General features: G+C 63.4%; 1 protein-coding gene across 1 annotated transcript; it reads right to left on the reverse strand.

Annotated features, from left to right (window-relative positions):
* Positions 1–51: 51 nt before the first annotated feature.
* Positions 52–26,849, reverse strand: MYRF (myelin regulatory factor). The gene is made up of 27 exons (XM_012725154.1): positions 26,676–26,849; positions 26,002–26,020; positions 19,364–19,451; positions 16,892–16,953; positions 15,749–16,019; positions 14,431–14,681; positions 14,228–14,351; positions 12,443–12,638; positions 11,531–11,607; positions 11,206–11,316; positions 10,722–10,812; positions 10,151–10,351; positions 9,667–9,778; positions 9,089–9,198; positions 8,441–8,601; positions 8,295–8,367; positions 7,994–8,082; positions 7,733–7,801; positions 7,280–7,360; positions 7,022–7,107; positions 6,748–6,918; positions 6,298–6,549; positions 4,520–4,607; positions 4,286–4,360; positions 3,908–4,013; positions 2,625–2,699; positions 52–2,428 (listed from the first exon to the last, which is right to left on the reverse strand). Exons 1-27 carry the CDS (start codon positions 26,847–26,849, stop codon positions 2,348–2,350), a joined length of 3,294 nt encoding a protein of 1,097 aa, XP_012580608.1. The 3' UTR covers positions 52–2,347.

A 26,849-nucleotide genomic window follows, 5' to 3' on the forward strand; every position in this document is an offset into this window, starting at 1 on the left:
CATCACAACCTCAAGAACAGGTGGGGAGGCAGACTCAGATACAAAGCAGTATTTATACATTTATTTATATATGTATATTTCAGAGGAAAAGAACAGTTCAGCAGGCAGCAGGCAAGCCTCCGCCCGCCTCAGCATCAGAGTGGGTACACGATAAATATGAGTCACCGCTTGGGGATAGGGCTGGGAGTTAACTGGGAGTGAGGGGTGCTCTAGGCACACGCTGGCTTTTAGGGGGACATAATGTGGGCGGGGGGGGGCCTGGGCAGCTAGACGCCCTATGTACAGCTTGAAGCTTAGGGGAGATCAGCCCGGTGGCTGAGGGGATAAGAGGAGGAAGGGACAGGTGGCTGGACCCCGAGTGGGGGCCAGAGCCAAACACCCACTCACCAGCCCCGGCTGCCTGGGCCCTGGCTGCCTGGGCCGTGTCTGCCTCCAGCAGGGGCCACTCACCTTCCTGGAAGCCCTTTGACCTTACCGGGCTTAAGGCAACTTTGGTCCGAGATTGACGCCTTAGAGCAGCTTGGAGCCGCAGCTGGGCCCCGCCCCTGCACTGAGGACCTCCCCAGGCATGGAAACAGCCAGCTGCTCACTAGATTGGGGCGGTGCTGTGTGCACTTGGGCTCCAGGGAAGGGGGAGGGGGAGGGTCACTTTCCAGTAAAAGACTGAGGGGCCATAGTCCAGGGGCTCACTCCCCACTGAGGAAGCCCCCACGATCCTAATCACAAGGGCCAGGACAGGTTGTTGAAGGCCTTCTAGGGAGGGTCCCCAGGCGGGAGGAGGACAAGCAGTATCCTAAGGCTCGGCCTTCTGCCCGGTGTGGGAGGCCAGGCAGTTCCTAGGTCAGGATGAGGGCGTGGAGGTACACTGAGGAGGCTGGGGTGGGACCCCTGGGGTTCCTATCCTGAGGATAAGTGCTTTGAGAGCCAGGGCAGGGGGACCCGCAGTTCATAGGCTCCTTCGAGATTTAGCTCCTCCCCCAACAGCCTCCCGTCCAGAGTGGAGACGGGGAGGTAGCAAGGCAAGGCCGGTTCCCAGAAAGGGCAGCGTCGCCCAGAAGGGCGGCAGTTCCTGCCCACGTTGGAACCCACAGCAGCCGTGACCCCGTGATTTCCACATCTGCGGGCCAGGACGTGGCTTTAGGTTGCCCAGACAGCCACGAAGGAAGGTTCGCGGGGCCACTGGACCTGCCCTTCCCCTAAGCCAAGCCTACTGCTCCCCTCCCAGGAGCGGCCGAGGGCCCTTCTAGCTTGGCTGTCCAAGCTTGATTTGGGGAGACAAGGCCACCAGCAGACAAAAGCTGGGGGGATGCCAGAGTCCTGCTGGGGGGGCAGGTGGGAGGCATGGCTCCAGGCTCCCTGGGTCAGCTGAGTTGGGCCTTGTCCTGGGTGTGACAGCCCCAGGCCACTCTGGCTTCCATCCTGCCCGCCTGCCCTGGCTCAAGTGCATTTAGTCATCACTCCGTCACTAATGGCGGGAGCTCTCCACCCGCCACCCCGACACCAGCCTGCCTTGCAGGGATTCCTGCTCCTCTGCTCAGGAAATGGTGGGTCCCCTCCATGGAGCCTCTGCAGACCTAAGCTGTGGGACTGCACCACCGTCTGGGGATTCCAGGGGACTCCAGGTTCAAGGGTGCGAGGCTTACCTGGCCCAGTGGCACCTACTGGTTCAGCCAGGCACTAGGTGTCTGGTTACATGGTCAGTCTCCAACTCACCGAGGGCCGGCTTCTGCTGCCCCAGGGGCTCATGCGGACTCAGCTCTCCCAGGGGGAAGAGACCTCCTGGGCCTCGTTTAAAGCTGAGAAGTCCAAGTCCAACGTAACAGTCAAACCCTAAAAAAGTCTGCTACCTTGCCCTCCACCCCACCCTGGGGAGCAGCTTCAAGGATGGGGGCATCTGCCCTCCACTGACGGGGGTCCAAGCCAAGTCTCTTAGTGCGAAATGCAAGACCCCTGTTGATTTCTGAAGTCCACTCTCCAGATGAAGGGTGCTTCCAGTCTCGGGGGCAGGAGCAGCTCCTGCACGCACAGACCTCTCCTTGCCTCCGGGGCCTGAATCCAGCCCTCCAACTGAGGAGCCGGACAGGTGTGAGCTGGGCCTGTGCCGCCCCAGAGGGGCCTCTCCAGCTCCACCAAGGGGGTAGGTGCCGCCAGCAGGAACAGCAGCTCCAGTGTGAGGACTTCCAGTTTCTCCAGTCAGGGGGAGGGCCGAGCCCAGCTCAGTCTCTCCGAGGGAGTTCCAGTGAGCGGAGAGAGCTGGGGGCGGGGCTCTAGTGGAACACCTTTGCATCCAGTGTGTGGAGTGGCTCCTGGGGCCCAGGGCCCTGCTGCACAGCTGCCTGGGGGCAGCTCAGTCACACAGGCGGTAGAAGTGGAAGTAGTAGTCTGCGGCTGGCCGGCCCAGCGCCTCCGAGCTGCAGTTGGCCTGACCCTGGGCCGAAGGCAGTGCGGAGGGGTCAGGTGGCTCTGGTGGCGCAGGGCAGGAGGCACGCCCCTGCCGATGGCACCAGACACTGCCCCGTTCCTGCCCGGAGCACCACAGATGGTTCCTGCTCCTCCCCCAGCCCCACACTGAGACACAAGTCGGAGCGGAGGCCGTAGGAGGCAGAGGGGATGCCCATGCTTACCAGCAGTGCCACTCGGAAGTGGTAGGTGAATTCGCGGAAGGACAGGATGGTTACTGGCCACTGGTGGGAGGTGCCCTGGAGAGAAGGGGGCAGGTCAGTGGCAGCCCTCGCCAGAGACACGCAGCTGTGACTCCCGGAGGGTTTATGACAGGGAAAAGCAGAGGGCATTTTAGAGAGGCCAGAGTGGGCACGTGTGCTTTGAGGAACTGGCAGGCAGCCTCTGCTGGTACCTTAGTGCCAGCGTCCTTCCCTGGCCACTGTCTCCCTGCTTCCTCACCCACAATCCTCGAGGCACGCCTGTCAGCCCCACCCTCGCTACAGCCCGCTGAGGGTGCTGTCAGCATATGAGCAGGAGCGCCAGTGGCCTGCAGGTGTGTGGCAGAGTGGGGTTCAGGCCCAGTCTGGCCAGCGCTCTTCCTGGCAAGGGGTGCGAAGCCAGCTGCCTGGACTTGTACAGCTGAGCCTTGGCCTCTCTGGAGCACATGGTTCAAACCTGGTCTCCACTGCCAACAGGCCTCAGGCTGCCTTCCTTTTCTCTGGCACCCCAAGGTCTGCCTGGCCTCTTCGGGCTCTCACCCAGGCTGTCCTCTACAAGAGTTAATTTCTGTAGTGTTTTCTCTCTATGCGCATCCCTGGATGCTGGGCCCACTTCACCTCTGTCTCTCAGTGGGGTGCAGCCCAGGTCTGGGACAGAGAATGGGTGAGAAGAAATTCCCCTTCGTTTGTGCTCAGCCTCCTAACTGCAGGCCACACAGCTGAGGGGGAGCTGGGCAGTGATGAGCCCCAGCCATTTGGTCCCCTGAGTGTGGGTTCGTCTTCGACATGTGGATCTTCCCCCCATCATAAAGGGACCTCCAGACCTGAGCCAAGGTCCAGGTTTCTGCCTCCTACCTCAGCATTCACCCTTCCACGGTGTTTCACCTCCAGAGCTCCCCTACTCCTGTGACTCGCCCCCTTTACTTTCCCCAGCTGACTGCAAATGGTCCTCAAGTCTCAGACATGACTTTGGGTGAGACTGGGAGGCTGCAGGTGATGGCAAAGGGGAGGACAGACTGGAGGCCACAGGTCAGCTCTCCTTGCCCAGGACACCTGAGGCCAGGCTTCGTCCTCAGCTGTGAGGGCGGTCACAGCCGAGGCAGGACTGTGAGAGCCCAGACCCTGGTATGTTTCTTATGGGGTAACTGCACATTGAAACTAGCTCCCCTCCTCACTGGTTTGGGGGCTCATTTGTGTCAGGCGAGGAGGCCCAGACACGCCTTCCCCAGCCTCTCAGCCACCCCTACCTGGGTGTCCTGGTGGTTGTGGAGGCCCTGGGGATGGCCCCCCTCTTCGCACGGCTCCGCCTCTGACATCACGCCGCACAGCACCACAGACACAGGGGCCGAGGAGCTGGGGAGAGGCCCAGTTAGCAGGGAAGTGGGGCCCGGAGCCTCCGCCCTGGCCCCTGACACTGCTCTCCCCGAAGGAAGCAGGCGGCCCCCTGCCCTCCCCGGCCACCAGCCCACACGCCTGTGAGGCAGCAGCTCTCTTGGGTGAAGAACTGGAGTCCAGAGCTTGCCAGGGTCACAAGACCAGTTAAGCACAGAACAGATGGCAACATTTGCATCCCCCCCTTTGTGCCTAGGCCCAGGGCAGCTCCCACTCCCCACGCCGGTACTCACTTCATCTGCAGGGTCAGGCTGAAGTGCAGTGGGGTGCTGCTGCTGACAGGGATATGGTAGGTGACGTTTCCAGGCCTGAAAGGACAAAGCTGGCTCTTTAGCCAAAGGCCACCCTACCAACCCCCCCCCCCCCATTCTCCTCAGGCCCCAATCTAGAACAGCCCATCAAGGCCTGGAAAGGGGCTGCCTGAGGGAGCAAGATCTGGGCAGCTGTACTGCCTGGGCCAAGCCCACCTGCAGGCGTCCCCTGGAGCGCAGTACTGGGAGGTGATGGGCATTGAGTTCTCCAGCACCTGGATGGAGGTCAGGGAGGGCTCTGGGTCTGCAAGTAGAGAGGCTGAGTGGCAGGGAGGAGGGGACAAGGCAGGACGCAGCCGAGTCTCCTCACTGTGCTTGGGTCAGTCGCTCACACTTGAGTATAAGCTTCAAGTTGCTCTTTCCAGTCCCCCACAACGGCTGGGGCCACACCACCTACTTCCCCAGAAGCCCAGAGACTGGTCAGTGTCCATGAACCCGAGGTCTGAGAACCAGGAGTTCTGGGCCCAAGAACGGGTCTTCCACGTCCCTGCTCGCGTAGAGAGCGCTTCGGCCTCTCCCTGCTGGCGCCCATCTCGTCCCGACTCAGTTCATCCAGGTTGGGATTTTCAGGTCAGCCACAGTGGGAGCAGTCACAGGTCAGGGCCCCGGCCCCACCGGCCCTCAGAGCCACTGGTTAGATATGTATAAGCTGCCACGGCCGAGGCCCCGCGCTGAGCGGCCTGCCCAGACGCTGGCTGGGTGGGGACTGAAGTGTGACCCTGGGTAGGGGAGGCTTAAACCTACAGGCTTGCTGACCGCACCCTCCCTCCCTCCCCCAGGGGCAGCTGGGGTCACTGGCCACTGAACGTTGGCTGGAGCTGGTATATTTTCACATGTCCCACAGCGCAGGCACCGCACCCAGGAACCCCAGCTGGACCCAACACACCCGTTCTCATACACAGACCAGATGGAAGGGGCCTTTCCCACTTTGAGACAAACAGCTACAGTCCTTCAGAGACTGCTCTGATGCCACCCCCTCCGGGGAGCCCTCCCCAATTACCACCCGCCTCAGCCTGGCCCGGCGCCCTTGCCAGTCAGCCTGCTACCTAAGATCCCCACACAGGCTCATCGTGCTGCCGTGTTTCTGTGTCTGAGAGCTCCTGGGCCAGGGGCGTGTCTCTTCATTACCCCGAGTGCCCTGCATGAGACAGTCGAAGCAGCAGCTCAGGAAACAGCTGCCTGGAGAACAGCTACCCTTTCTGGGGGTTCCCCATCACCTTGAACTTCAATCACGGCAAGCCAGTTTTTTAAGGTTTTGGGGTTTTCCGCTTTACACCGCAAAAGCCATCCGGTGGAGGCGGGTGAGGCGGCCTGATACCTGACGCGGGGCTGCTAGTCAAAGCCAGGAAGGCTCCTGGCCTCTTCACCTGCCGAGCAGCCCACACAGCAGCGCCGGGAGCCCAGTTTGAAAACTACCACAGTAACGGTTCTCTAGCTGTGTGAAATCCAGAAGCTTGAGGTTTGAAAAACTCGAGGGGACCCTGGGGCGCACCCTGGCACCCTGGGGGCCAGTTCCAGCGCTGCAGTTCAGGCTGTGCCACCCTGGGCAAGTACTTCACCCGGCCTGTCTTGGAACAAGGGCCAAGACATTCTTGCAGGAATGTCAATGGGACTATCTACCTATGGCTTCTGCCTGACCCTTGGACATTCCAGTAAGTCCTGATTTAACCACGAGGTTTCTGAGAACTCAGGGCTGCAAGCAGAGCGGAAACAGTCAAAGCAGATGCTCACACAACACTGGCTGTTGACATCAGCCAGGGTTGTTACCCACGTTGACGCCGCGAATGCCACGGAAGGAAAGGGTGCCAGGCCCGCTGCACTGGCTCAGCAGATAGACACCTGCTGGCTGGCAGTTCTGTACCCAGACCTTGCCCTGAAATGGGCCCAGGTCAGTGGTTGGCTGGGCTGAGAGGTGTAGGGGGCAGGACCAGTACCTGGCTGGCCCCAGTCCCGAGTGGGCTGGGCAGGGCCCAGGCTGGGCTGAGGGACCCCTCGGCGGGTCCGGCCATGGAGACCAAGGCTGGGGCTGTTCTTGGCTTTGCCTTGACCCCCAGGGAAGGGGACTGCAGGGCTGGCCACAGGCTCCAAACTCTTTGGATGCTTGGAGTGGCCAATGCCATTGGCTGAGAGGCCCCAGGACTTGGCTCTGATGTTGGTGACCGGCAGCAGGGCCATCTGGCTGGGGCCTGTGGATAGAACCAGGACAGGCTGACGAGAGAACTGGCTGTCTCCTGCCCAGCTGTCCCCAGTGGACTTGGGTGATGCCCATCCGTCCCTTGGTCCCCTCAGGGAAACCCAGCCTCTCCCGAGTTAACTCTGCGTCCTAGGAGACCCAGCCACTAACCAATCAGCCTTTAGGGCCCCCTACCTCAAGATAACCATACCTGAGTGGTTGGTAGAGGGACTGGGAATGTGGCCAGGGTGCAAGCTGGTGCCAAGACCTGGGTCGGTGGTGGGTTTGGGGGTGGGCGAGGAGCAGCAGATGATGGGACAGAACTGGCTGAAGCACAGGTCCAAGGTGCGGAGGGCTGGCCCTGGGGCCAGGCTGGTGGGAACTGAGGAAGCCAGAGGCTGCATGAGTCAGAGTGGGGTGGGGTGGGGGTTGGCGGAGCACAGCTGTGTGTCCCGCATCCCACCCCCAGGCCCACAGGCACGCACCCAGCAGCAGAGAGGGCCGTGTGCCTGGCAGCCCAGCCATCCCAGGGGACTGTCGGCGCTCAGTGGTCCCAAAGCTCTGGCTGAACCTGCTGGGGAAGCATGAGCTGAGCTCAGGGCTGGGTCAGCCTGAAGGGGGCGCCTGGGCATCCCGGAGAAGCCCGAGGGGCAGGAGGAGGTGGACAAGGATGGTGTGGACAAGGATGGCGCAAAGGAGGCAGGAAGAGGCAGAGGCCAGAGGAAGGGCTGTCCAACACGTACCATGGGCACATGGCCTCACTCCCCCCAGGGTCCTGGGGCCGGAGCAGGGCCAGAAGACAGGAAGTGGACGCAGCAAAAGAGCTAGGGCAGCAAGGAGGAGAAGGAGGGGACAGGTGCAAGGGGGGAGAGAGAGAAGACAGTCAGAGGTGGCCCCAGGGGCTGAGGGTGACAGTGGGCACACAGAGCCCAGGGCCCCAGCCTGGCTCTTCTTTCTGCCCGCATCCCACCCTGGGCACTCCAGCCCCGACCCAGTGGCCCAGCTACCTTGGGGGAACGCTAGGCAGAGCAGGAAGCAGCATCAGCTTCAGCAGGGCTGCCTGCCCTCCAGAGACCCCCACCTGCCCCTGCCCCCCACAGGCTGAGAGCCTGAGGTGAGGCTCCAGGGGAGAGCCTCCGGGGCTCCTGGCCCGCGCCCTGCCTGGCCCAGCAGGCACCAGGCCTCCAGGGACATACCCATCCGTCTCTACCACGTCCTCCTCGGTGCGCAGGCTCAGCACGTACAGGGTGGACATGGACACCACGCTGGGAGCCACAGGAGAGGGCCACGGTTAGAGCTGGCATCACCACCCAGCGCCCTCACCCTGGGGAGCTGCCTCAGAGGCGGGTTCCCGGGTGATGCCTGTAGAGGGCTCTCCCCAGCCACCTGGGTCAGAGTGTTGCTCCTCCCCGGGCCGGAGCCCCAGCTAGCACCCCAGAACGTGGAGTGTGAGTCACCTGAAGGCCATGACCACCACCAGGGCGACGATGGTCCCCTGCAGGAAGCGCTGGCTGATGCAGGCCTGGTCTGGGGCCACAGAGGATGACTGTGGGCCAAGAGGAAGAGCAGAAGAGTCGGACTTTGGTGTCCCGAGATCACCACTGTGGGCTCTACTGAAGGTGGGGTGCTGTGGTCTGATTATTCCTCCCGGGGGCCCGAGACTAGCCGGGGAGGGAAGTGAGCCCAGAGAGGCGTAAGCTGCCAAGAGGAGGAGCCTCCCTCCAGCCCAACCTGCCTCCCATCCTTGCCTACCCTCACCTTGCTGGCCATCTTGGGGGGCCTCTTTTTGTGGGGGACACTGCCTGCCCGGCTGAACTGGCTCCCGGCATGGCTGCAGCAAGAGGGCCAGGATCAGAGGTGCCTCCGGGAAAGGGAGCTTGCCGTCCCCCGCCCTGCGCCCCCACCTGAAGGCGCCCGAGCTGCCGGTGGACTTGAGGCTGTCCAGTCGCCGCAGCTTGGCCAGCTTGTGGCTCCAGCGCTCCAGCTCGTCAATGCGCGTCTCCAGGTTGTCGGTCAGCTTGCACAGCTCCTTCACGGCACCCACGTTCTCCATGAAGATGCGCTCCTGCGAGGGCCCGGGCACAATGTTGAGGCACGGGCGCCCCCGGGTGCCCTCCAGCTCCCTCCCCAGGCCAGCCTCGCCTCCACGGCTGCCTCCACATCCCCGGCTCACAGGGTCTGTCTCCCAACTGGTGGGCCTGCACCTCAGAGTTGAGGCCATGCCCCCTGGCGCCTAGCTTCACCCTCATAATAAACCTTGGTTCATGCAGTAACCTCTGTGGGGCTTCTCAGCAGTTACCCTCCTGCAGGAGCAAACGGCCCTCTATGCCTCGAGCACATGGCATGGAGCAGCAAAACCCGCCCCCCCCCCCCACACACACCTTGAACAACCCTCTTTCCTCTGGGGGGCTTTGGAGGATGCATGAGGGAAGACTGGTTTGCTCCTGCCTTCCACACTTCAGTGCTCCCAGTCTCTATGGGAAGGGGAAGCTCCTCCGTTTAGCCCACGCTTCCACCCTTGGGGTCCCTCCAATTGCCCCAAGCCTGCAGACCTTGTTTACCACCAGGAAGTTCTCTATGGTTTTCCCATTGGCAAAGGTCACATCTCCAGAGTCCTTCACCGCCTCAGGCAGGATCTCCTTCACCTCTTGGGCGATCACACCTGGGGCGAGACAAGCCAAAAGTGTGTGTGTGTGGGGGGGGGGGGACTGCCCACAGGGCGGGAACTGGGGAGAGGCAATGGAGACTAGAGATTTGGTTTCCAACAAGGATGGGGGGGGGGGCGGGGCTCTCCCAAGACACAAGCCACAGTTGGGGTGGTAAAGGGAGATCTAAGATGTGGGGTTTCCATCTGGGAGGTGGGGCTGATTCCTGGGAGTTAGTCAGGAGAAGGGGGAAGAGAACCAGGAGGTTGAACGCTCGGTTCTTCTAGAAGGCCAGGGGGCAAGTGCGTGATTTTCTAGGGGTTGAGGTATAGAGCTTCTAGATGGCAAGATTCCGGGGATCAAGGTGAGGGGCGCCTGGGAGCAGGGTTTCCAGGGACCTGGCCAGACTGCTAAAAGAGGGGACTCTGGGGGCGGGGTTATGGGCTCCTGCCCCCAAGTCCCAGCCCATGCCGGCAGGCCCCTACCGGTTTCTGGGGCCGTGGTCTCAATGCCCGCGCAGGCTGCAAACTCTGGCTTGTATCTGTAGTGCACCAGCCTCATGCGCGAGATACGCTTCAGCTGCTCCGTGGTGTCCACCTGCGGGAGAGCCAAGACCCAGACTGAACTGCTGCAGGGGGCACGCTCAGAGTAGGTCAGTCGGAGCAGGGCCGTCCACAGTCGACCCAGGAGCCCAGGAGGGCGGGACCCCAGAGGCTGCAGTGTGGAGGGGGAAACCCTGCCACGGGATGAATTGGTCCAGAGACCCAGATTGCCTCCTCCTTCCCTGAAGCCCGCCCCTCACAAGCCCCGCCCAATTTCAAGCCCCTCCCCTCGCAAAGTCCCGCCCCACGTCGGCTCCGCCCCTTGCAAAGCCCCACCCCTTGCAAAGCCCCGCCCCCTCGCAAAGCCCCACCCCCGCAAAGCCCCGCCCGCAGGCCAGCTCGCCCACCCCACCAGCCCCCCTCCCACCTCTTGCACGTGCTCCTTGGCCCGCAGGTCCGAAGGGTGCATGAGCGAGCCCATGACCTTGACATTGCCGTGCACCACCAGAGCCTCATCCGGCCGGTCGGTATTGATACCCACACGGCCATGGTGGAAGACGGTGTCGGGCACCTGAGCCCGCTGCCACAGCACGTCGCTGTCACTCTCAAACTGGCCGGGATTGGAGGCCTGGCACGATTAGGGGTGGGATCAGTCCTGGGGGTGGGGCCCTGTACGGCCCGAAAAGGGGAGACCCTGCCACAGCAGGCACCCTTCCATCTCCAACCAGGCTTCTTTACCCCACCTTCACTTAACATCACTCCACCCCACCCCAACTTACACTGCCCCGTCCACTGTGGCAACTTGCAGGCTCCTGTAGGGCCTGAGAAAACCACCAGGACTTGTCCGCTCTGCTTTACTGTGAAGGGCTCTGAGGCCCAGAGAGGCTGCGAGCCTTACTCAAGGCCACGCAGCCAGTGTCCCACAGGATCCACATTCAGTACCCCAGTACCCCAGTACTGCTCCTGGGGGCTGTTGCTCCCAGCTCTGGGGCCCTCACCCGCACGATGATGCGCTCGGAGATCTGGGCGGCCAGCGTGTAGTTCTGGTTCTGGGCATGGGCCTGGAGGGCCACCACCAGCATGAAGTACCTGGGGCAACAAGGGTCTTGGAGCCACCCAGGACCCCGCCCCACCCGCTCCTGCCCTGGCCCCCTCCCAGGTCAGGTGTCCAGAGCACAGAACTGCCCACTCAATCAATCCTCCCCCGGCGCCAGGGACTCAGCCAGTGGCATTAACACCCCTCCCGCAGGGGAGGGACCCGAGTGGCCAGCAGGGGGCAGATGCTCCCAGGGCCCAGAGGCTGTGCCTTAGAACTGTCCCTCCATCCAGAAGAGGGGTGTCCCTCCATCCGGAAGCCCCTCTTCCGCGCTCCCCTGCAGGCTCTGAGCCTCAGGTCCCTCATCTGTAAAATGGGCCTGTCTGTGACACCCTCCCGCCCCCCTGCTCTGAAACAGGGGCACCGGCGGGGTCCAGCCTGCTCACCTCTGGTCAGGGTTGGGCTTGCCCTTCTTGCGCATGTTGTTGGCGGTGGTCTCGCTGAAGTGCAGCCTCCCCACGGTCACCTTTGTGACCTGCTCAGGCGGCAGGTTGACCCTGTGGAGGAGAGGGTGGGTACTGGGGAACAGGGGAGCAAAGGGGGGGGCGGGGGCAGGGGAGGAAGGGGCAGGGGACAGGGAGTTGGGCTGTGGGGAGCCTGGCCACGGGGGATGCCCAGCACCGGAGTGTGTGGTAAGTGACCCTGCCGGGCCCTGCTCGGTGCCCCGACCAGCCCTCTGGGTCCCAAGGGGGGCGGTGATCAGGCACTCACGTGACGGGGTTGAAGGGCCGCTTGCTTCTGTCTGACTGCGACTGCTCAATGTTGATGGACTGGTTCAGGGCCTCCAGCTGCGGGAGAAGCAGAGCCCGTCGACCTCAGGCTCTGCCGTCCTGCCCTCCTCCAGCCTCAGGCTAGGCCCGGCCCAGCTACAGCTCATGAGGAAGGACTCTTGGCCTCACCTCCACACCACCCCACCTCTGCGTGAGCCCCCATGGTCACCCTCCCCACCTCTCCCCCAGCACCCACATCCTCCCCCCTCCTCTAAGCATACACCCCACAAATACTCATACCCATACCCCTCTCTTCACCCCCCACCCCTCCCCCCACCCCCCCCCCGCCACGCCCCCCCAGACCCCCCACCCCGGCACTCCCCAGCCTTCAGGGCCCTGAAGCTCAGTACACTAGGCCAGCAGGCCCCTAGGGCGGAAGTCCTGTGGATATTCAGACTAGGAGGGCAGTGGCCTGGGCGGGGAGAGGCAGAGGGGAGGAGAGGAGGGCACCTGGAAGCCTGGAAGAAGAGCAGGGCCCAGTGCATGTGAGGTGAGACTGGGCCCTGGAGTTAGAGCTTGGGTGACCAGCGCCGGGCGCCCCCATTTCTGTGGAGGAGGCCGAGGAGAGTTCAGTGTGGAGTGTGGAGCTGACGCAGTTGACAGAGGGGTGGGGAGAGGGGTCTTGGCTGGGGAGGCAGACTTGGGGTGGGTCCCAGGGAGGCGAAGGAAACAGGGAGCAGAGGAGAGGAGGGCCCTGAGGAGCAGGACATTTTAGGGGTGGGCGCTGGGAGGAAGGGGCAGCCCAAGCTGGACTTAGTCCTGAGGAGTTTCCTCACACTCACTCCACTTCAGAGTCTTTCCCTGCCCCAAGTCTTCCCGGCCCAGTTGCCCCGCCCCCGAGCCCCAAACCTGCCTTCACTCCATGCAGCTTCAGGTAGAAGCACTCGAGGGGCTTGAGGCCTTCGGGCGTCTTGACATACTTGGGCTCGCCCAGCATGCCGACGTACACCGTCACCTGGAAGTGGTTCTTCTTCTGGCACACGAAGGCGTCGTCACCCACCGAGAAGTTGAAACCTTTGTCAGCGTCCACGCGGTAGGTGAGCATGGGCCTGGGGGCAGGGGAAGGCACTCACACGAGGCCCCCGAGAGGGGCCTGGGGTGCCCCAGCCCTCCCACAGGCCTGCGGTCCAAAGCAATTCCCTTTTCCAGAACCCCCATATTCCAACCATTCGTGGAGCAGTCCCCACTTCTCAGAGACGGAAACTGAGTCCCTGAGAGGCTTTGAGCTCGGGTCTGTCAACACCTGCTTCCTCTGCATGCCAGGGGCCACCCCGGGCCCTGCTGATGGGGGAGCAGGGCAAGACCCTTGGGGCCCACTAGACGGGAGAGACAAGGGGGTTGACAGCCCCTCACCAGACTTGGCTCCTTCCCAGGAGGCTGCCTGAAGCCCCCTCCCTCGCAGGACATGGGGTGAGAGGGGATGCGTCTGCAGAGCCTCACTGCCGCCTGACAGCCGGTTGCCATGGAAACGGTGGAACCAGGCGCCGGCTCTGCTGCCAGCCCAGCCCCTGCCCACGGTGTTGCTCAAGCCCCCAGACATCCCCAGAGTGACCCCCTCCATCCTCCTGGGTGGGAGAGGGGCTCTCTGAGCAGCCTGGACTCGGCTTCGTTGACCCATCTGGCGCTGGGAAAGTGTTCAAGTCTGGACCCTTTGGGGGACCTCCAGGTGGGAGGAACGAGGCAATTGCTGGCCCACCTCGCCAGGCCCAGGTACAGGCAGGGCCCTCCGCCTGGGGCCTGGCTGGCGGGAGCCGGGCAGGAGAAATGTTTGCAATTTGCGGGAAGAAGCCTGGGCCTGGTCTACTGCTACGGGAAGGCCCTGGGCTCACGCCTTCTGCCTCACCGAGCTCCACCCACCTGCCTGCCCAGGGGAACACCCAGGAAGTTTCTGGGCCTTCAGGGGCCTTGCAGGCAGCTTCCTATCAGGGTTGGCCTGAGAAGTGGGGGAGCAAGGGGGGGTCACTCTTCTGGCGCTGGAGAAGGGAAACTCCACCATGGCAGGGCTTCAGAGGGGTGCTTCAGCCCCCACGGCAGCTGGCGCCTCTCGCTCTTAGGGCTCTGGCTAAGAGTGCCCCAAAGCCTGGCGTGCCCAGCTCCAGGAGGTTGGCCTCAGCTACCTGTCCAGGCCTCACACTGTCCAAAGTGAGGGGAGGGGAGCCCTGCTCTCAGACCCCCCCCCCCACCATCCCCTGGGAGGGCCAGGGTGGTGGGCCAGGTGTTCCTGGTACGCAAGGGTGGGTGCTGAGGGGGAGCTAGGAATGGTGGGGCAGCCTCTGCCCCAGGCCTCCCCCAACACCCCAAGTTCTCCCCTCCAGGGAGGGGCAGTGGAAGTGCTCTGCCGAGTTTTAGCTTCCTGCTTCCCTTCCTGGAATGCAGGAGGAGAGGGAGAGGTGGAGAAAGGAGGAGCCAGAAGACATGGACCTACCCACTACCTGCCTGCCCCCCAGGACCCCTCTTAAGTAGGCCTCGGGCAGGCCCTGGTACAGGAAACTGAGTGCCAGCCCCAACTCTGTTGGGGGCCTGTTGGCTCTTCTGCCATCCGGGACCCTCTTGGGCCAGGTGCTCCCGGGCCCTGTGCAAGGACCTGACCCCTGCTGGGGTCTGAGGATGGGGGTGAGGGCAGGGCCTCATCACTCACAGCTCCTTGCAGTTGGCATCATACAGGGTCGCCCACTTGTTCTGCTGATGCGGCTGCCACTTGATGGACTGGTAGTTGGGGTCCAGGTAGGAACCGCTGAGGCTATCGCTGTCCTGCAGGAGACCTGGGGGCGAGGGAACACCCCTGTGGGCGCTGGGCCCAGTGCCCGATGCCAACCCCTTGGGGGCGGGCGGGCCATGTACCTGGTGAGGGTGCGCCTGGTGGGTGCCAAGGCGGCGTCTGCACCCGGGCGATGCTGAGGGGCAAGGAGCCGGGGCCCGGGGACAGCGGGCCCTGGGGCGGCCAGGGTGGGGATGGAGCTCGAGCAGGGTGCGGGGGCAGAGCCGACACGGTCCCAGGCTCCTGCTTGATCATTCCATTCAGCATCTGGGCATTGAGGGTACTGGGGGGTGATTCAGAGTGCTTCCTCTTCTTGGAGGGGTGTGTGGGAAGCCTGGGGGGTAGAGGTACACACCGTGGGGGTCGGCTCTCCCTGAGCCCCTCCCACTGCCTCCCCTCGCCCAGGGGACACCTCCTGCAGGAAGTCCACACCGTGTGCTCCCATTGCTGCGTGTTCCCGGGCTCTGTAACGTCCCGCTGCGCCCAGACCGTGGGGCCCAGGAGGACAGGAGACACACCTGGCTCGTTGCCTGCCCCACACCAAGCAGCAAGCTCGACGCTTAGAATGATTTGTCAGACGGGTAAGTCATTCCCTTCCCTTTGGTGTCACCTCTAGAGTGAGGACCTGAAGGCAGCCCCCGGCCAGAGGCTGGGAAGGAGCTTCCGGAGGTTGGAGGCTGAAGAGTTGGGAGTCTGCAGAGCACCCCACCCCTCTGGCTCACAGAAAGTTCGGGCAGCGGAATCTTTCCTCAAGAGAAAGCGTTTGTGAGGCAGGGAGGGGCCTTCTAGGTGGCCTCGGGGTTCAGTCTCAGCGCTGTCCCCGCTAAGGCCTGAGTTCGGTCCCCGCTAAGGCCTGAGTTCGATCCCCGGCCCGGAGCTGACCCACAGGGCACAGCAGACCCCTCCTGTCTCCCTGCTGCTCCCCTCAGCAGTTTCAGTCAGCCCACCTGTTCTGCTCCCTACAATGTCTGGGGAAGACTCTCACCCCCTCCCCCTGCACCTTTGACCTACAGCCCACCTCTTCTATGAAAAAAATAAATAAATATCTTGAAAAGAAAAAAAAAAGGGCAAGAAAGCTCTTGTGCATGTAGAACAACTAAAATAACCGAGGCGACATCTGGGTGGAAACATAGCCCTGGGTCATGTCAGGCTCTGCCCCTTCCGGGTCACCACCTGGACTGGCCCATTGACCTGTCTGTGCCCCAGAGGTGCCCCCCCCCAGCAAGGTGGCGTGGGCCTCTGATGGCGGCCGCCACCCCCTCAGTGACACGCGACTGGTGACCCCGTCGCCTGGGGTCAGTGCTGCTGCCCTTCCTGGGCTCATCGCCATCACCCCTCCATCTCTGCCCCGCCTGCTGCCGCCCCCACCCCTCCCCTGGCGGGGGTATGCCCACGCCTTACTCTGCGCCATGCTGCTGCAGCAGCTGGTGCAACATCTGGGACTGCTGGGTGTGGTGCAGCTCGGTGGGCACCAGCCCCGGCCCCATGGCAGCGTAGGGGGGCATCGGGGGCTCGGCCTTCATGTACAGGTCCCGCTGCAGGACCGGGTAGTGAGGCGGGGGCGGCGGGGGCCCCGGCAGGTGGGCTGGAGGTGGGGGCGGGTGCTCCAGGCGCGAGGACACTCCTACATGGCAGAGGGTCTCCGGGGTTATGGTGCGCAGGAGATGGGGGTCTGTGGGAGAGAGGGTGGGTGTCGGAGTCCTACCTCACTCAGGGTCCCGGGCACCGGGTCTCCCCGAGGCCGGACGTCCTGATCCCCACCCCCTCCTGAGCCAAGCTGGGAAGCAGCCTTGCCACCGCCCCACGTGGAAGGGGACTGGACGTGGAAGGGGGACTGGATGGCCTGCGGTGAGACCCAGGCCAGGGCCAGCAGCTTCCCACCCCATCCTGGCCAGCAACGCCCCTGCGGGGCCATGCATCCCAGTCCCCCAGTTCCTTCCTCTCAGCCCTGGCCTCCTTCGGAGCTTGGGAAGGAGCCTCCCAGGACCCCGGTCCTGTGGGGGTGGGGGCTTCTCCCTCCCCCCAGCAGCCCCTCCACCGGGCTCCCAGGGCCAGCCCCTCCCTTTGTTGCCGGGGAGGCATTCCAGACATGTTTTGGGTAAGATAAACAGAACTCTTGACCCCTCTCTGGGCTGTGGGGAGCTGGCTGCCTGTGATCCTTCTGCTCCTGGCCACCTGGGGGCCGCTGCACCCCAGCACCACCCAAGGTGAGACGGTGTGGCTGGCGGGCCAGGCTTGCGCTCAGGCTGCAGCCCGGGCCTTCCCTGTCCCCGCCGTCCACTTACCAAAGGGCGCGTCCATGATGGCGCAGGCGGCAGGCGGGTGGCATCACCAGCAGGGACACTTGCTCACAGCAGAGCCGGGCTCCCCACCCACCCGTGGGGAAAACAATAGCCAGCGCCGGGGAGTATTTGACCAGCGATAATCTAGGCCTGTAGGGCGGCCGCTGGCCCCCTCCCTCCCTTGTCCCCTCCCTCCCCGATAAGGCCGCCCCAACCACTTGCCCAAACCCCGGAGGGGGAGGGCGGTGCCCACTGGACTCACCATTCACCTGCTGGGGGGAGTAGGCCTCGGAGCCCGAGTCTGGGGGAGAGTCCGGGAGCGTGCTGCGGAGCAGGGGGAAGAGCTAGTGGGTGGGCAGCCGAGCGCCGCCCCAACCCGCCACCTTGGGGTGCCTGGCAGGGCTGGGCCTGCACTGTGGGCCGGGGGCCTGCCCGGCGTCCCCTCAGACCAGCCGGGCATTTGGAATCAGTGGGCACTGTCCCTGGCGATGGGGCTGGGCTCTAAGCTCCCTCCCCGCACCATGGGCCCGGCCCTCCCGCCCGCACCCACCAGAGCCCCACTTCCTGGAGACGCAGGGCTCCGGGAGGCCGGGCCTGGGGCACCTCCGCGGGTCGCCAGGGGCTGCCCGCCAGGGGCAGGTGTGGGCTGGGCAGGGAGCCAGCTGCACCAAGCCTGGGTTTATTTTCTTCTTGCAGGTTTTGTTTTATCAGTGGTTCGGGGAAAGAACAAACGCAGCCCCGAGAGGTCAACACGTCCTGCGTGAAGCCTGCGCTGGCCAGAGAGAGGGAGGCCACGGCCACACGCGGTCCTGCTGGGCGGCTGTCGGGTCCCCACCTCTGGAGAGACGGCCTCCCGCCGTGCTCAGGCTGCTGACCGGCGTGGACCCGCGCCAGGTCCGGAGACCCCCGGCTCTCCAGACCAGCACCCCCTAATCCCGCAGGAGTCGGGAGAAGCGCTGGGGCCCCACCCTGCCCGGCCGCCAGCCCCCAGGGCCACCTGGTCTCTCCGGTTCCTCCTGCTCCCTGTACTTCCCCCCCCAGTGATCTTGGGCTCCCCAGAGGGACAAGGTCGTTCACACCTTCCGATCCCCACAATCCACAGGACCTTGTGTTCTTTCCTCCTAACTCCTCACTCCTCCTCGTGATTCTTTGACTCTGGGGGTTACTGATTAATAAATTCCCGCCCAACTAGATGGCAGCATCCGCCCAGGGAGCGATGACCGGGGCTGTACCCCCGAACGGGATCTGGTGAGGACAGCAGCTCACCAGGCCAGCGACCCCATGGGACCGTCTCAATCTCTCTGAGAAATGGTCTCTGCATGTCCATCAAATCTTGTGTGAGGGGTGGCAGAGCTCTCCTCAAAGGCTGTTTTGGGGCCCAGGGGTGGGTCACGGGGGACGGCTGACGCGGCATGTTGAACAGCAGGGGCCGTGGCAGGCGCCTACGTGTCCCGACCTTCCGCGACTTCCACCTCCTTGCCCCTGTGAGGGGCTTAGGGACGGCCCCTCTCCCCCAGCAGGCCTTCTGCCTCCTGCAGCGAGGCCCCCCGGCACCCCAAGCTGACTCTGCTGCCCTCCCTGGTAGGCCACTTGACTTGCCAGAGGCTGAGGCCCGGCAGGTTGTGGGTTGCTGAGGCAGAAGTCTGGGGAGCGGGGCCAAGATGAAGCCGGACTCTCTGAACAGTGTCACGCCCCGCTGTCCTTACACCCTGAGATAGGGTCCCGAGCTCCCGCCCCAGGCTGGTGGGCCCAGGACTTTCTCCGAGCCCCTCCGTAGACCCTAGCAGACCACCGTCCTCGCTCCTTGCCTCTCCCCCTGACCCCGTGTCTGCGAGTGGCCCTGGCGTCGGGCTGGGCTGCTGGCACCCCAATCTTTGGTGACAGCCGGGCCCATGCTGAGCCCTTGAGTCAGGACACTGCAGCCCGCTCCTGTGGCCTCGGTGAGGAGCGGCTGGAGCAGCTGGGATGGCACCGGGAGCCGATGTGCGGCCCAGTGTGCGCTCACCTGTGTGCAGGTGTTCCGTGCAGGTAAACAGCCCCCTCCTGTCCACTCTCCACACAACATGTGGATTTTCCTAGCACTCTCGGAACCCTGGGTGGCTGTCCACGGCCTCAGTCTAGCTGGGCCCTAGTCTGGCCCCGTCCTCACCCCACCCAGGCCGCCCTGGCACCTGGCCGTCCATCCCACTGCCAGGCCTCAGCCAGCCCCAGGCCCGCGCTCCTGCCCCCCACACCCTGCCTGCCCCAGGCCCTGTTCCCACCGCCATCCCACACCCCCCGGCCCTCACTCACCCTGGGGCATAGGGAGCCTTGGGCTCCGCCTTGATGGGGGGCCCTGCACCCCCCAGGAAGGGCTTGGGCATGGCACCCATGCCATTGTTGTTGTTGCAGTTGAGCGGGGCGCTGTAGCTCGGGGGTGGGAGGGGACCATGGTGCCCCGGGGAGGGTCCACCCCCAGGGGGGCTCAGGTGGTGGACCCCACTGGAGCCGGGGATCGCTGGCTGCCCGTGGGGGTAGGAGGCCGCACTGGCTGGAGCAGAGATGTCAGGGAAGCAGCTGTGGAGAAGGGAGGAGGCTCAGCCAGGACCCCAGCCTCCCGCCCCCACCCGCCAGCAGGGTGGGGCAGCAATGGGTGGGCTGCCCAGGGAGGGGAGCCGCTTTCAGAAGTGGGGCCATGCCCCCCCAGGTGGGAGGTGGAGCCAGGGGCTGGGGGAGGCCTCCTGGGGGCACTCACAGGTCCGAGGCATCTTCCTTGCTGATGTACTCCTCCAGAATGCTGGTGTCTATGCTGGAAGGCTCCAGGGCCCCGTTGATGTCGTGGCCTGCGGGGCAAGGAACCTCAGCTTGAGGGGGGCCGCTCTCCTGGACTCCTAGGCCTCAGGCCGTGGCTCAGGCCTCCACCCCTCCATCCCCCCAAGACCAGGCCCTCCCAAACATATGCCCCCAGGGGAGGCCTTGGGGGGGGACCGCAGGGGGAGGGAGACTTCAGCGTCCACACTGACCACGTCCAGGAACACTGAGGGTGATCCCCCAGCCCAGTCCCCAAGGGGAGGGGGCCAGAGTGCAGATCTGGCACAGATAGTACCCTACTGCACCTCGGTACCCCCTTTTGGCTTCTTGACATGAACATATCTCTTTGAGGTGCTGTGAGGTGCAACCAAGGCATGTTGTTGAGTGGAGAGCGCTGTGGCTGCCCGTCACCCCGTGACTTGGACCCAGACCCCACGACTCGCCTGCCCTGGGGGACCCAGGTGGCTCATGGGAGCACACGCATCCCGGGGGCTCGGGGGCCTGGAGGAACCTTCTGTACCCAGGCCCCAGCTGCAGACAGAGAGGGAGCATCAGGGGTGTGCAGACAGTCCCCCCTTCGCCTCCACAGCAGGGGATGGGGTGCTCAGCACAGCTTTCCCGAGGAGGAATGAGGCCCGGAGAGCGGAGGGCTAGTCCTGGCCGCAGCAGGCGAGGACGGCCGCAGCTCCACTCCTCCGCCGCCGCCCTCTCCTGGCCCTCCCAGTTGGCCCCAGCCCCAACCATCTCCCAGCAAAGTACCCAGCACGCTGGTGCTTCGACAGGGGAGGAGACAGGGAGGTGCTGGCCTTTCCCCTCCCCGGGTCACCTTGTCGGGGGGAGCCAGAGGGTGGGGTGATAAGGGGGCTGACGTGAGAGATGCGTCAACCCCGATAATAGGAGACGGCCCCACCCCCACCGCTGCCCTAGACTGGCTAGCCCCACTGAGGCAGGAAGCACCCCTCCGCAGACTCCTGGAACTGCAAATCTGGGGGCCTGCACCTCCTTTGGTGAGCCCCAGAAACAGAGCTCAGACTGGGCCCGGAACAAATCCTGGCTGGGGCGCGCCTGCTGTGTGACCCTGGACAGGTCACTTACCCTCTCTGAGCCCCAGTCGCCTCATTAGTAAAATGGGAACATGAACGGCTAACACTTCACAGGGTGGTTTTCGGGCATAAGCAGCATCAAGCCCAGCGAACGGAGCGGCAGCCCTCACTTGCCAGTCCTGGAGCCTGGGGTCCCCAGGAGCCCCCAACCCAGGCCCCTCTGGCCCTGGCCGGCATTTCAAGAATGCTGAGCACCGCTTAGGTGATTAGTGTGTGGCTAAGCCCTCCTGGGAGTCACGCGCTGCCAGCGACAGCCCTCCTGCCGGCCCCCACCCAGCTCACCCGGCGGGGCACCCACGGAGCCCCACAGGGCCCTGGGCGGCCGGGACAAGAGGAGTTTCTCAAGCCAGGCATGACACGCCGCATGCCCGGGGTCCCAGGGTACCCATCTCCACTCCAGCTCCTACCCCAATTAAACCAAGGGCCCATTTAGTGAGCGCCCATTTAGTGAGGCACGCCGCCTCGGCGTTTATGGCCACGACGCTACTTAATCCTCCCAACCTGGAGCGCGCAGGGACCTGCCTGAGCGCCTGCCTGCCTGACACTGTCCCTGTGCTGACACTGTCCCTGGCTTTCCCTCCCAGTCACCCAGGACACATGGCCTCACTAAGGTCACCCCCCTGTCCCAAGAGATCAAGCCTCTGCTCCAGACAGCCCAGAGAGCTGTGGTGGGGAGATGGCTGCTGGGACTCCCACTTGGGAGTGGGCTGCCCCACCCGTGGGCCTGGGGTCCCGAGGGAGGACCAAGTTCGAGGAGGGGGTACTGGAGCGTCACTCCCAGCCTGGCTGCTGAAGTTGCAGGTCTTTGAGACTGAACTTGGAATCTACAGTGAATGATGGGGTGATGGTTCCTGGTGTTGCTATTTATAACAGGACGGCTCCAGCCCTCCGCCCTTCCTCCTCCTCCTCTTCCTCCTCCTTCTCCTCCTTCTCCTCCTCCACCCTGGCCAGGAGCTCTCCTAATCACCCCTAATCCTCCTGCCCACCTCCCCGGGGGTTGGGGCCTCAGCAGAGGCATCCTGGGAGACCCTAATGAGAACCAGATGTGGTAGGGGGAGGAGAGGCCCTCGGTGCCAGGGGCCGGGAGAACGGAGGTGGAGGAGGGAGGAGGGAGCCACAGGACAGGGTGGGGGTGGGGCCATGGTGGGGGGAGTTGGAGGTGAGGGGCACAGCAGGCCTCCTAAGGAGCACTGACCCTGCCTCTGCTTCTCTGGGAGCCCTGGCGGCTGGCAATCTTGAGGGCACGGCCACCCCCAGGTGCCCCGCAAACAGCCGCAGAGATTTCTAAGCAAGCGCTCCAGGAGAGAGGGTGGGAGCGAGGCTTTGAGAGCCCAGGGATTCCTGAGAGGAGAAGAGCCCCTGGGGAACTCAGGAGGAAGGCAGGGCCCTCTGGGCACCACTCTGGGGGTGCCCTCTTCCCCCACTGCTCCCCAAGGAGCCTGCAGCATCACTGGTTCATGCCCACCAGGTCGGGAGTGGAGCCTGTCTCACGCTGGCCCTCAAGACCAACATCCCCAGGCAGAAAAGAGCACCCCGTCCTTTCACAGGATCCTCCAACAGCCCCTCACTGCCGGCACTACCTCCACGGCGCCCCAGCTCCCCCCCACTGCGCTCCAAGGCCAGCCTGAGACCCACAGCCCCGCACGCCAGGGTCCTTGCACCGGCTCCTCCCTCCGCAGGAGGAAGACAGCTCCTGCTCATGCTGTAGGTCTGGGCAGGAGTGGGAGTCCCCCTCGGACAGCCCATCCTCTCGAGAGGTACCCCCTTCCTCTGCCAGAATCCCCCCTCTCTGCATGCTCCTTACTCTCCTAGCACAGGACTCGTGGGCTCTTGGGGCTGTCCGCAGCCCGTCCCTCACCACACTGGGCCGTCACTGCGCCCCGCGCCCATATTCATCCAACAGTGGGACAGCCGGACAGGGCAGGTGGGTTTCTTGCCCCCACTTTACAGGCAAGGAAGCTGAGACTCAGGAGGGGTAAGGGCGGAGCCAGGAGCCATCAGTGCGGGAGCTGGGCCCTCAGCCCTGCCCGGCTCTGTTCCTCTGTATGCATCCGAGCATACAGTCGGCCTGCGATCAATGTTCATGGAGGGCGTGGGCCGAGCAGGCACCGGAGCGAGGCCTGTCGGGGACGCCGCCAGGCCAGCTGGAGTCTGGGTTGACGGCCCCCCGGGTGCTGCCCCACCCTGCTAAGCTGCCCCTGCCCCTCATGAGCTAGACCCTCTCGTACCTGTCTTCCAACAGCAGCCAGACCCTGCCCCTTCCCAGACGGCTGGATCTAGGCTGTGGGGAGGATGGAGCCGCCCCTCCCACTTCTCCTGTTAAGGCCACCCTGCTGGGAAGACAGGAGCCCAGGGGACACAGGCCAGGTGTGGGGTGAGGGCGTGGGGGGCCCAGGTGGCTCCTCCCATCCCCCTCCCTGTGCTCACGCACCCTCCTCCCCACCAGCTGTGGCCACTGGCTGAGTCTCGGTCATTGTCCTGGAGAACGGGGGAGGGTGGGGACGCAGCACAGTGGGAGGCTTGTGCCCTGCCCACACCCCCCCTGCCCGTCAATGGGGCACTTGTCAATTCATGCCCCAAACATGGCGGAAATCCCGTCGGCCACGTGGCCACCGGTAGGGCAGGCCAAGGCGTCAGGAGGTTGGCCAGGGCTAGCTGATCTGAACCTGGGGCGGACAGGACTTGGGGCCCAAGCCTGTCCCCCGGCTCCCTTGAGTGTCCATCCTAGGCATCTGAATCTGAGGGGTGCCCTGGTTTGAGGCAGGTGTGGTCAGGGGACTGTCTACCTTAGAACCCCCATGAGGCCCTACGAGACTCCTGAGGTCAGAGAGGTCTGGCTGTTTCGCTGCTACATGGCTGTCTGCAAGTGACCTTACCTCGCTGCATCCCAGCTTCCTTCCCTATCAAGTAGAGCAGAAATCCCTGCACTTTGGGTGACTGTGTCTTCAGTGGGTGGTGGGGAAGCACCTGGCCTGGGTGGCCACCCCTCAACCAGTGTTAACTGCTCTGTTTCTGTCTCTCTGGGGATTCCCACTTGCCCCCAAGCCTCTACCAGTGCCTTGCCACCTAATTGCATCCCTGCTCCGAGGCCTCCAAACCCTCTCCCGAGTCTCTCTGGAACACGACGAGCTTACTGACACATGCACAACAGTCTAGCCTCCAGGCCTCAGCTCCAGACATCCTCTAGTGAGTCAACCTTTGGATATGATGGCCCAGCAGCCCCTCCATCACCTCAGTCACAGGGCACCCCCATATTACAGGGCTAATCAGCAAGCTCCAAAGTAGTTCGCTCTAGGATGGGGCACAGTGGGCTTTCACCTCCTTTGGTTTGGATTTTCTATCTTTACTAATATGATCTGTGATTCATATCACTGTTAGTTGTCCCTGCCTCAGGCTTTAACTTGTGGCTAGAGTCTCCTTGCTGAAAATGCCTTCAGAGCAGATGCTTGCTTTTGCAAGCAACTCTTACATCTCTGCACCAATTCCCAGTTAGAGTTGGCTCAGCTGACAAGGATGCGGCTCTTGAGTCACTGCCCATCAAGTTCACAGGTCAAAGCCAGAGTGGTTTTTGTTCCCTCTCAATTTCTTGACAAAATGAAGCCAAGCCTGGCCTCCTGCCAGCATGGACTCATCTCCTCCAGGGTCTTCAGCTGTCCTGGAACGTGCTTCGTCTTCCCAACATGGGGTTCCCAAAGCCCCACGTGGACACTCGAAGGCTGAACTGCCAGTTTCGAGCGCTCCCAAGTTAGGCGCGAAAGAACTGACATGCTCATTGGGCCCCAGGGAGGTCCTCTTTGCTTGGTGTGTGTGTGGGGGGCGGGGTTCCCCAGCCCAGACTCCACAAAAGTCAGCTCCTCCCTGGCATTCCCAAGTCTCTACCCACAGGGACCAGGATGGGCAAAGTCGGGACAAGGGCAGGTGTCCACCTGGGTCACCTCTGCCACCAGCCAGGCCGCGCACATGCAGATGAGGGGACACCCCGGCACCCATCCGCCGACACACGGGTGGGCACCCACAAACTCAGGCGCCCACAGTGTGCGTTCCCGCACTGACACACCGGCGTGCTCCCCACCTGCGGCTCCTTCAGTCTGTCGATTTTTCATTGAGCAACGACTACATCTCAGACACAGCGTGAGGCCCCAGGGATCCAGCAATAAACCCACCAGGCACCCTCCTGCCCAGCAGGAGCCGACATTCGGGGGAGCAGACTCGACGGCAAAAGGGTTGGGAAACACCCAACCATTCTGGAAGGTCACAAATACTTTGGAGAAGAAAAAGAGGGGTGGGCTTGGGTGGGGTGCCAGAGGACTGGGGGATGAATTGTAATTTATTTTTATAAAGGATTCATATTTAAGCTTGCCTTTTCCTTTTTTTTAGGTGTATTTATTTATGCATACAGAACTGGGGTACAGGCTGGTCGTGCAGGGGCAGTGAGAGGATTCACCAGAGACAAGTGGGCAGATTGATGAGGTACACTCCTGAGGGGAGCAGCGGGCGGGTCAGGAGAGGTCTGCCGCGCCATGTGGGTCACCTCCGGGGCGGGGATCGAACTTGCACTGAAGCGGCCGTGGCCAGAGCGCAGTGCTGGCTTTAACCCTCTGCGCCACTGGTAAGGGGCTGATTTGTCATTTTAAATAAGATGATCAGGGCCCTCCCTGGTGGCTCAAAGCATTAAAGCACAGCACTAGGAAGCTCTCCGCAGCCACTGCAGCACCAGTTCTATCCCTGGCCAGGGAGGGGACCCACATGGCGTGGTGGACACCCCCATCTCATCTGCTGCTCCCCTCAGCAGTGTGTTTCAGTCAGTCTGCCTGTTCTGCTCCCCACCCTGTCGCTGGTGAATTCTTTTGCCCGCGCCTCTGGCCTCTGCCTCAGTTCTTGTATGCAAACGTAAATAAACCTTTAAAAAATCAATAAATAAAACGATCAAGGAGGGCCTCCCTGAGCCCAGATATTCAGGTATGAGGCAGGTGAGCCACGTGGCTTTCTGGGAAACACATCCGGGGAGGTGGTCGGGTGCCAGTGCAAAGGCCCTGAGGCACGAGAGCTCCTGTGTCTGCACCCCGACATGCCTCAGACACGTGTACACATGTGCACCCAAACGCCCACGACTCAGGCCCACACACCTCCTCAGCTGCAGCTGGAGCCCGATCCAACTGGGCAACCTCTGTTCCATCAACGGCGGGGTCCCCAACAGCGCTGCCCCCCCACCACCTCCAAGCTGCAGGACTAGGAACGGGGAGTAACACAGGAGGGACAGATGAACACAGGGGTGTGGGGGAAGGCTCCAGGGGCGGTGGGAGCCCCAGACTCTGCCAAGGAGAGTCCATCTAGGTCAGATGGAGGGAGATTTTCTGGCCAGTTCAGCCTGGACACAGGGGTAGGAAGGGGGCCGGCAGTTGCTGTCACAGCACAGTCAGGGTTCTGGACTGCTCCCCTCCCACCCCAGGCCTACGCTCTCTGGGGGCTCACTGCTTACAGCCCACAAACTTGACGACCTGAGGGCCAGAGAGGTCAGGGGGCCGCACAAAACCACATAGTCCAGCCGGTGGCGGCAGATCCTGACCCTCAGAAGCAAGGAAAGCCCCACGCCAGGCTGCCCCCACCGGTGCTGGGCTGCTCAGGACCCCATCAGCTCTGGGGCGGCTGCCCTGAATGGGCCTGACTCCTCACCTTCCTGTCCTGCCTCAGCACCTCTCTCTCAGAAACAAGGGGACACCACCCACACTTCCTGGCAGCCCAGGACTCCCCGAGATGACATGCAAACTCCCCTGGTCTGGGTGTGGCAAGCAAAGACAAAGGACAGTGGAGCCCCCTCCCTCTGGCCTGCTGGGCCCTGCCCAAGTTCCGCATCTCTGAGGTGCGGGGTGGGGCGGAGGCCAGAGATGGGCACACCACAGGGCTGGAGAGGCCCCCTGTGCCTGGCCGGGCGGAAGGCTGGCGAGCGGCTTTGCCACGGCACACAGCACCAGCCAAGGGCCCCCCGCCCAAGCCTGAGGCCCAACCTGCCCTATGGGCCAGTAAATGCTCAAAGTGGGGAGCACAGCACCCACGGGGAACCTGTCCAGTGGGCTGTTCATGCCCCGTGGGGTGGCAATTGCCAGCCCGGCTGACTGCAGGGAGGGGAACCGCATGGGCACTGTGGACGCTTGCCTGCTCCCCGCGGAAGCCCGAGGGCGGAGCTGTGACCGCAACCTCACTCCCACTGTACAGCAGAGAAAACGGAGGCACGAAGCCTGCAGGGCTACGGTCTGGCGGGCGGCGGAGGATGGGCATCAGGTCCCGGAGGATGGCCCCCGCCTCAGCCACCAGGTCGCCCGCCCGCAT

The sequence above is a fragment of the Condylura cristata genome, unplaced genomic scaffold, assembly GCF_000260355.1.
Source record: "Condylura cristata isolate star-nosed mole 26May11 unplaced genomic scaffold, ConCri1.0 scaffold00015, whole genome shotgun sequence".
NCBI lineage: Eukaryota > Metazoa > Chordata > Mammalia > Eulipotyphla > Talpidae > Condylura > Condylura cristata.